The 10,062-nt window shown below is 42.0% G+C and overlaps 1 protein-coding gene across 1 annotated transcript; it reads right to left on the bottom strand.

Moving 5' to 3' along the window:
- Positions 1-271: 271 nt before the first annotated feature.
- ADAMTS1 (ADAM metallopeptidase with thrombospondin type 1 motif 1) lies at positions 272-8,342 on the bottom strand. Its single transcript, XM_077293997.1, has 9 exons — positions 7,490-8,342; positions 6,318-6,664; positions 5,919-6,051; positions 5,406-5,573; positions 4,618-4,904; positions 4,144-4,330; positions 3,876-4,048; positions 3,341-3,516; positions 272-2,821 (listed from the first exon to the last, which is right to left on the bottom strand). The coding sequence occupies exons 1-9, from the start codon at positions 8,037-8,039 to the stop codon at positions 2,086-2,088; spliced, it is 2,757 nt and encodes a 918-aa protein (XP_077150112.1). The 5' UTR covers positions 8,040-8,342; the 3' UTR covers positions 272-2,085.
- Between the last annotated feature and the right edge of the window lie 1,720 nt (positions 8,343-10,062).

Genomic DNA, 10,062 nt, shown 5'->3' with positions numbered 1-10,062 from the left:
CACCACTAGAGGGAGCTTACTGCATACTGCGTTATTATGATATTCTGTGTATAAAGAGTATACAGTAAGCTCCCTCTAGTGGTGGCTGCATGCGAGCAATATGCTATGGTTTCAATCTACATGTATGCAGATATGCAGATGATTTAGAGCTCCGTGTCAGAAAAACAATCAAATCTATTGAGAAAAAAAAATAAAATAAATGACGTTAAACTATACTCAGAATCCACTTTGCTATTACAACAGAAAAAAAAATTGAAACAACATGGTTAGGGAATGTCAATGTGTTCTTTTAATATTTCTAGTTACATATAATAATAATAATAATAATGCATAAATACTCTTTTTTTCTCGTTATAGAAAGCGATAACTTAAAATATAATCGGACTGATTGTACAAAAATAAATAGGTATATGATGTGTCATTAAAGGATCCCTTCATGGAAGGAGCTGAAGCAAATACTTATGAAGTATACTCTGTATATATACATATACAAACGCACGCACACACTCACTCACTGAAGTCATATTCTCCAACCTGACACAGATTATTGACACACGCCGGCTGGCCAACAGCTGCGGATGGACCTGCTATCCCCAAGACTGTCTACCAAATATATTTCCATATTGCATATCTGGAATATGGAGGATATATACCTTTTTTATGTTATATCTCTTTGTATATACAATCTCATATAATCTATACTGGCCTAAAATTTAGAGCCTCCTCCCCTTCAGCCCATCATCTATGTTTCTGGTTTCCTCAGAGAACATTATTTGGAACCAGATGTTGAAACCCTTCACATCTGGCAGTCCCCCTCTTTGCAGGAAATACTAATAAAATACACAAGTGATGTTCATATTTATAGAAAGTCTCATACGTCCTATTCAAATGTTTTTTGTAATGTCACTTATTTCAGTCCTTTAAGAAAAACTTGTGTATTACGAAGGGTTAACACCCCCTTCCCCCCCCTGTTGTAGAATTTAACATTTCTGTGATCCCTAAAAAGGTTTATGTGATCACATGACCATTTGGTGAACTATCATAAAACGGAAAAATTACAGCAGGGGTTAAAAGGTACCATATAGTAAATGTGTATCCTAGCAAACAAAAAGGAATATTGGTCCCCCCGTAATCTGCATGTCTCAAAGAAATGAGAGTATGGCTTTATAAAAATATACTGTGTTATGATAGCAGCCATCATGAATTATACTGATCATGTCCAGCTCCCGATTTTGCCCTTCTTAAATGAGGTAGGTTAACACTAACCAAGGGCAATATCCAAATACATATGATGGACCTTTAAAAAAAATGACGGGCTGCTACTCTTTAAGGAGCATCTGTCAACTCTCCTGATATGGTATTTTAGTAAATATTGATATTCAACATGAAAAAACAATTCTGGAGCACTTTTTCTTATAGCTCTGAGTTGTGCCGTTCCTCTGTTATTCCTCCTTGAACTCTATCTATCGAATAACAACTAAGTGCTACCATTCTCACTGGGAGGGGCGTGTCTCTACAGAGTCAGACGCTGGTGTCTCTGATTGGTCAGTGTCAGTCTGGGCAGGGACACACCCCCTAATTGGCAACAATCAGTTGTTAACTTATTCAAAAATTTTAAAGGAGGAATTACAGAAGAATGGTACTAGGTAGAGTTATAGGAAAAGATGACCCAGATTTGCCATGTTATGAGAAATACCAAAACAGAAGAAGTCCAGAAGAACTGTCAGATCTCCTTTAAGGAGCCCAAGTACTTTTAATACATAATATGGCTACCATCTTTTGGGCTTTAAACCTAACTGGTAACAGACTCCAAAGAGTTTAAAAACAAACCCAAAATGCCCCAGGAGGTCTAAAGATGAAGGATGTGGAGACAGTAATATGCCCTTCTATCACACCTACGTAACTTATTCAACCTGATGGTCCAACCCAACCCAATCAGCAGATATTTGCACTGTTCCCGGTCAACAACTTTCCATCCTCTGGTTCGTACAAATTGACAAACTTGTTCTACCTGACCTTCCGCTTACAGCATGATGATAATTTTTTTTTTTAAACAACCTAGTAATATTCACGGTGAAATGCTGTTTAACTGCAGTTGGAAACAGTACAAAAGTCTATTAAATGTTTTGGCTTCTTTAAAAGGTCGCAGTTGTCTTGAGGCAAATTGCTGCCCTCGTAAGACACACACTTCAAGAGTCTCTTCCTAAAACCCTTCCCACAGGTCTTAGAACATGAGGACCAATCTCCCAATTGCCACTGGGGACAGGGAATGTCTGCACATGACCGGACATCGTCTGGCTTGAGCTCGTTAGGGCAGTCTTTTGAAGGTTGACCCCTTAAGTCTTTGCACTCTACAGATCTCCTCTGCCAGCCTAATCCACAAGTCTTTGAGCATTCACCCCATTCTCCGATAACCCACTCGGAGAGAATTGTTTCTTGTATAGCATTGAAGGATTCTTTCTTCTTATTCAAAGGCTTTTCCGGTTGAGCTGGTTTCTTGACAAAATAAATGTACTTGATTTTCAGTCTTTGTGAATCTCCCACAGTGAGGACCTGTATAGTGATGGCCTCCCTGAGTGGCTTAAAGCTGCGGATTCTTTCTAGAGAGGCAGTAGAACCGCTGTACGTTAAAAAGTTGCCATTGTAGGAAATGTCTTGTTCCAAGGTGGTTAATGTATAGTCACCATTGAGGACATAGGTCTCATCGGCTGCCTTTATAGCCAAGTAGCTGCCATCGTGCATGGAACCCCTGCTATTACGCTGCTTGATTTCGATGTTTGTTGCACCGGCAGGGATGGTGACAACATTATGATACCCAGGTCTGTAAGGGGAAAATAAAAAAAAAATATTGCATTCAAAACTAAATTCTGCAAATGTGTGTAGATTAAGAAACGCTTGATTAGTAACTGATTAAAATGGACTTTAGTACTATGAGCTACACTGTGAATTTGTAAAATAACTAACATTAAAGGTGTCCACCGTTAATAGTTATCAGCTAAATGCTCTTTCAACTGACAGCTATTCCTTCCTACTTCCCTACTTACATGCATGCTCAGTTCGGCTGAGCATACACGTGTTCTGAATGGGGAAAGAACAAAAGATTGGACATGTTGAAACTTAATGTGCCCCTTAGTTTTTTCCCAGAATCTGCAGAACAAACTTTGTTCAAACACTTAATATATAATAAATTGATGGCCAGTCAGGGGTTGGGATGACATTAGAGTAGTGTGTGTTGGAGAAGATCAATTGACATCCAACTACTGTATATTTTATGATCCTCCTAATATATCGAATGAAGATTTTTGCATTACCTTAATCGTAAAAAAGTCACTGGACGTACCTTGCTTTAGTAAATGTCCCAGATACTTTCTTGCAGGTGGAGCCATTTCCTCCACAGACTCCACATTTGTCAAACTTCTTGTTGGAACCTATGACACGATCACAGCCAGCCTTGATACATTGGCCTTGGATGCATATGGAGGTTGAGTCAGGACTACATGGAGTACCGTCGGCTACCTGCGAAGGGCAAGTAAAGAAAAATAGATTAAAATCAATATGCGATTCCCATATTCTGAACTAGTATGACATCTTGGTTCTAGATTTTAATAATTAAGGTGCTACATAATTCTTGTCACATGTTCCAGTACCTCTTGTGATGCCACACAATGTCTTAGACACTCTTAAAACACTAATACATGCTAATAAGGTGTAGGTGCTCACATGTGCCCAAAGGTAACGTAATCTAATGGGTGGTATTGGCAGTACGACGAACCACAGATGTGAGTGGTATCAGGGCTTTTTGGGCAACGTTGAGTGATGTTCTGGTTCAACACTCCTCATTAATCCAAACAGAAACTCTGATTCTGTGAACTTACCCTGGGGTTCAACACAAAGAAGAATCCGGTGCCCTTTGCACGACATACAAGCTTGCAACGGTCCTTTGGACGGACTCCTGCAAATTTGGGTGTCCATTCAACGTTGGGTCCACTTCCAGGTGTCTTGGAGAGATCATTATGAGCTTCACATTGCTCCTCTCTGTAAGTTTTACCTGAGGGTATTAAAAGGACCGTTTTTATAACCCAGGTTCCATTTAGTAAAATAAAACTTATTCAAGGCTTAACCATTTTTTTTTAGATCACTCACCATTATTTTCAGGGCAATCCTGCACGCTGCATGAACGATATTGAACCCTTTTGCCTTCACAATATTTTCCACCATCCTTTGGCACTGGATTATCACATTCCCGAAGAGAGTATTGGACACCACCACCACAAGTTCTGGAGCAGTGGCCCCATGATCCCCATGCTCCCCAACCACCATGTACAGGAGTCTGCAAAAACAAACAGGGAACATTAGTAAGTATGAATACCTTTCAGACCATGTAGGATGTGGTTGATATTCATAGACTATGGAGATACAATCCTGGTTGCTTTAGTTTGTAAAACATTGCAAAGTGTTTCAGATCTAACCATATCAAATGTTGACTTCTTCAAGTCCAAATGCACACAAGCCTTCCATTAGTACCAAAATCAATGTACTATCTAAAATAATATATGTTGAGTCATATTTAATTCATTCCAAAAATGTAGATGAAAAAGGTAGAAACGTGAAATGTACCTCGTAATGTTTCTTGTCTGTCATCTCTGTGCACTTGCCCTTCAGACACCACTTCCCTTCTCCACAACTGGTTCCATCAGCCCAGGGGAAGTGTTTAGTTTGGCAGACGAGAAGTCCTCCAGAGACTCCAGTGCACCATAAGGTCGTACACGTGCTGGCGGCATCTGGACAATGTCTGGATTCCTCTCCAAATGTAAATTGGCACTGCTTATTGGCATCGTACAGCGTTCCAGGGAGATCTGATGGAAGTTGGATGGGTCGGCTTGGCTTGTCTAGTAAGCACTCTCCTAATTGAGCAATAGAGAAATATTTGAGTACAATGTTTGTCAGGGAACATGTTCCCGAAGAGTGTGACATCTCTACATGCCTGGACTGTTTTACTAAAGGGTGAAGAAACTGGAAGCTGCAGAGAATCAAGATCTACTGGCAACTACTAGAAAAATGTTCTGCAATAAGTACTGGCACCTATCCAGCTAATATACCTTACACAAACTTGAGGCCACTATATAAATTAGGTTAATCATAGAAAACCTACAGAGTTTGGCAGAACCAGATGACCATTTAACCATTTAATGTGTAGGAGGCCTCCCAACTCTTCCAAAAGAGGACATTGAGGGAATGAAGGATCTGGGAGGTTTCATGTCTATGCATGTGGGATAAAAGCTACAGACAGAGATTTCTGGCTTACACATACATGTATGTTATGTAAGGAAGAGATATCTGTCAATTTGGCTGACAATTTTCTACGGTGTACTGGTACCCCAATAAGCAAAGTTAGGAAAACTTACCATGCCCATTATCCAAGAAAGACGTGATCATGTATGCACTACACGGAGACCATGGTTCATGTCTATCCAGATTGGAGAGCATTGCCGCCATCATATGGGAATTCTTGTTCTCAGTATTGTATCCGGAGCACTGTGTGGCATCATCGTGCGGCATATTAAACACATGACCTGGAAACAGGACATTTTGGAGTTATAGAAATATTCAAGAGACCTATTTTCAGTAGTCTTCATGGTGTGAAATGCACTCTACAGCTCTGCTCTAAACTCAACGACGCACTTGAGGAAAGCCTAGGAGATATTAAGATTGCAAATATCCCAAGTACTTCATCATAAAAGTTATAGCACTTTAGGATGCATTCCTCTCTGGTTTCTGCAATCACTAGGCGTGAAAAAGGAAAAATCTCAAGCCTGTCCTTCTGGTGTCTCCGAACAAACATTAAGCTGAGCATTTCCTTCCTGAATTGTTTACGTAAGACCTAAACTACATCCCAGTCTCACTGTAAAGCCACATACCTAGTTCATGGGCTGTGGTGAAAGCTGCTTGCAAGCCATCATCTTCGATGATAGAGCAACTGCGACTTGGATCGCACACGGTTCCAACGTCGGCCATCCCAAGGGTATCACATGTCTTAGCTCCACAAAGATCCTTAAAAGCAAAAGAGCAGTTTCAATATTAATTAGATCAGGGACTAAAAGTTTGGCAGTAAATGTTTAACTCTGGCATGATGCCCTCGCTGGAGAGCACATACACATTCGAGAGCCCAGTAGGTTTTTTTTCCACTCTTAGTTTACAGTTGAATTTATTTTGAGCCTCGTTCTGACCATTTTTACACAATCTAATATATGTAGGATTATAATTTGATTGAGGAGGAACTAGAACATTATGGGAAGATTAGGATCATAGTCAATTACCTGTCTTGTAAATAGAACTGCTGTGTCATAGTGTTCTGCATGGCGGTCACTGGGTGGATTATGCTGCTTCTGCCAGCTGCAGAAGTTTCTCAATGTCAGGGCGGCATTGGATGTCACATCAGGTCCCTTCTGCTCATCATAGATGACCAGGATCTTCACGACCACCAGGCTTATTGAGTTTCGGATGCTGGGATGCTTGTAAAGCTTAGCAGCTACCGACATTAGGGTAAGGAGATAGTGCTTTAAATTGCTCCCGTGAAATTCAGCCATAGATTGGTCAGCCACAAGCATGGTTTCCACATAGCGGGGGCTGGAGACAAATCTCTTTTTCCGTGAATTTCCTGATCCTGGAAAAAAAAAAGAAAATGAATGAGACTGCAAAATTTGGAAGTTCGTCAATCTTTTTCTGTTTTTTTTTTACGTTGTCCATGATTCACAAATCTTTTTTTGCCATAGGATCGAAGTCACGTTTCACCTTTCTAGCATGGAAGGCAGTTGATGTAAGACCATTCACTTTCCCATGTAATCACAGAATAGCACTTGTGACTCCTGCCAAATGCCTGACTGCTTCTCTGACCCTGAAACCACAGCACCTTTCCGAGACACTGTACCCTTGTGCTGACTTTCAGCTTCTGAATTAACACATTCCGCCTCAGCTTCCTATATACCCAACCCATTCCATACAGGGCAAACCCCATGGCCCCCAGGCTGTAGTAATCCTCCATTATGTTTCTATTGTTAGCACAACTACCGGCATTTTTTATGAATGGAAATTTGGGCTTAACCAGTTCTATATAACACGGGATAAAATAACAGAAAGGTGTAATTCACTCACTTCTAAGAAGAACTGTATACAAGCACCAGCATGCCCAATTTTTTATAATTAAGTCATTCATAACTACATATTTTTTTAACACCTTAAGTCCCAGCAAGTCGTGCCACCATGCGCTGCATCGAAAGCACAGCGCTGTGGCAAAACATACTGGCATGACTCCAGGGCACAGTGCCTTACTGATTCATTGGCCTAAAGAGACCTAAACGAGGGGAAATTGTGCAGCTTTCATTTCATATTCATATTTTTTGACGGAAAAAAAATATTTAGAAAAAGTTACTCAGATTTTTGCATTTTTTTTAAAAAAAGCAAATAAATGAATACATGGACTGCACCATACCTGGTAGTGCCATAGGTTCCATGGACTTTGGCTCATCAGTGTCCAGCTGCTGCTGGGAATTGTCAGTCACTCCACACTTTGCCTTGACACGACTCCTCTTGCTCACCAGATGCAGAACCATAGTGCTGGAAGAAGCCATTGTCAGTGTGTGATTGCTGGGCTGGATAAAAAACTCTTCTCCTCTGTAATAGAAAGCTCCCCTGATCCCTGCACAGAGACTCAGGGCTGCACTGCTGGATGGATCCTCATTGACAGTGCCAGAATAGAAGCAGTCAGCCAGGTTAGGAAGAGACACTGTAGGGTCTTCTCCAGTAGACTTGGGTTTACCCACATATTGCAGACTAAAGTCCCTTGAAAGGAAACTTGGATCAGGCTCTAACTCCAAGGTGAGAGCTTCTCCAAATGCATCCAGGCGGTATATCACCTTGCCATCCTTGGCTGGACCCTGGACAGGGACCACTAACTCTTCTTCCATTGATATTACACCTTGGACAATCCGGGCACAGACCAAAGCTGCCATACAGGGCAGCAGATACTGCACACACCTCATCCTTGGCACCGGAAAGAGGCGAGAGTGATGCAAAAAAAGTAGCGCAAAGGTTCTCAGTGCGTAATTGCGCGCAGGTCTTGGAAGTTGGAGAACTTCTACTTGTGGTGGGTCTGAGGCTGCAGGACCCCTGGAGATCGCTTGCTAGAAGCTCGCAGTGCCTTGCACTGACTCTATGCTCAGCTAGTAACAGGATTGACTCTGGATCATGACTGCAGGAGCCTGACACCCTGTGCTGGAATTTATGGGGCTTGTCCTGTGAGCCCTCCCCTTAAGTCTTTGAAGTGATGTGATCTCATTTCGTGCGTAGTCCTGGAGGAACAAAACCCTTCCTTATGCTGGATCCTGGCCAATGTCATCAATCATGGGGATGGGAGGGGGAGTGGGGGGGAGAAGAAAAAAAAAGCAGCTGGCTTAGAAATTTGCAGGAGGAACACGTTTTTTGCAAGTGACATGGACTCAGACTTTGCAGCTTATGCCACCTTAAAGCAATTAGTCCTGGCTGCTAATTATCAGTACTTCCCCACAAATGCCCACAGAGATGCATTACTCATAAACTAGCCAGTGCACGAAGAGTTAACGTGCAAAATTCGACTTTTTTTTTTTCATTATCGTTAACCCTGAACTTTTTAATTATAATCCGTTAGAGTAGTTAATTATTAACGTAGAAGGAAAAGTTTGGCATGGCATTACTATACATTCCGAATCACCAGCCGGGTCTCCTAGAGTATTACTGTGGATGTACAGATGTAGCAGAGAGGAATTTGTCATTGAAATATCATTTTTATGCAAACTCAGCTCTGCTACCTCGTGACGAGGAACTGCTAGTCTCAGCATAGTCCTCTTTATCATGGTCGCAGGGGCTTTTCACTGGCCGCTCTGGTGACTCCCCTGCCACTGATGTAATATGACTTGCCCCCCACCCGTCACAAACTATGGAGGTCCTGTTACAGATGTGGCATACAGTCTGTTTTTCGCATTGCCAGAAACCCCTAAAAATGTGGTAATAGCTTTAGGATAATATTAAAAGTCAACTTGTTATATTACCTAGGACTCTGTCGACTTGGAACATTGGGAATTACATGGCTGAGAGTCAACTCGTAAAAGCCACAATGCTCCAATTTCAGGGCAACTTTCTTAAAAAGTCAAAGCGCAAGTTTTTTTTTCACCCCCCCTTCACTTAGCAGTGGAAAGGGTTAATCCGATTTGTCTTTAAGGGGAGTTTTCCAGCTTTTTGGCCCATGGAGCGGTGGGAGGGCTGAAACTGGAAGCAGATGCTGGATGCAGAATGTGGCGCTGAGTATGGCCTGTGCAGGGGGACACTGAGGTCCTGTAGGCACCGCGTTACACCTCCATGTCCTCCACACTTCTAACACTACTGTTCTCCTACTGGCAGAATGTATTAAAAAATGGGGGGGGGGGGGGGAAATGAACTTGGCTTTCTTGGAGGGAAGGTCTTCCGTTCTAGGAAACAGGAACAGTGAGTCTTTCTCAGCTTGCACAGGCCGCATTCATAGGCGCAAGCTGTTCCTTAAACATTTCCATCCAAGCTGCGGCCCACTCCAGTATATGACCGGGGAGTATTATTGTCATTAACCCTTTCTCTCAGGAGCCCTCCGCCCTAATCCATCTTCTATCGGAGTGGTCTTTTTCCAAGAAGCTGGTCTAATATCTATATTTCTAATATGGCGAAACTGAACTTCTATCACAGCGAATCTGGTTTGGATAAGAGGGTGGTTTTCTTTATTGAAGAGGTGGACCTATGTAAATGTAAATATAGAGATGACATACCGTGCGAAAAAAAATGATCCGCAAGATCAGAGCGACTAATCTGGGAGGGGGGGCAGAGATTTTTCTGGATTTCCTGTCAATCATCTTTTTGAAGAACACACCAGCCTACTCCTCCTCAGTGTCAAATGGCAGATAACAGGGAATAGAGACACTGACAGACACAGACAGAAGAGGGTCCCTGTGTAAGAACAGTCTATGGGCCCTTTGCAGCCCAATAGATCACCATAATGCACAA

Source organism: Ranitomeya variabilis, chromosome 3, assembly GCF_051348905.1.
Source record: "Ranitomeya variabilis isolate aRanVar5 chromosome 3, aRanVar5.hap1, whole genome shotgun sequence".
NCBI lineage: Eukaryota > Metazoa > Chordata > Amphibia > Anura > Dendrobatidae > Ranitomeya > Ranitomeya variabilis.
This window is presented reverse-complemented; position numbering and strand designations above follow the sequence as displayed.

Bases quoted from the DNA above. Each gene is read 5' to 3' on its own strand.
- ADAMTS1 (XM_077293997.1), bottom strand. From the start codon at position 8,039: ATGAGGTGTGTGCAGTATCTGCTGCCCTGTATGGCAGCTTTGGTCTGT. The intron at 4,905-5,405 runs GTAAGTTTTCCT...TTGCTCAATTAG, and splicing joins TTTCTTGGATAATGGGCATG to GAGAGTGCTTACTAGACAAG. The intron at 2,822-3,340 runs GTACGTCCAGTG...TTCCCCTTACAG, and splicing joins GGGACATTTACTAAAGCAAG to ACCTGGGTATCATAATGTTG.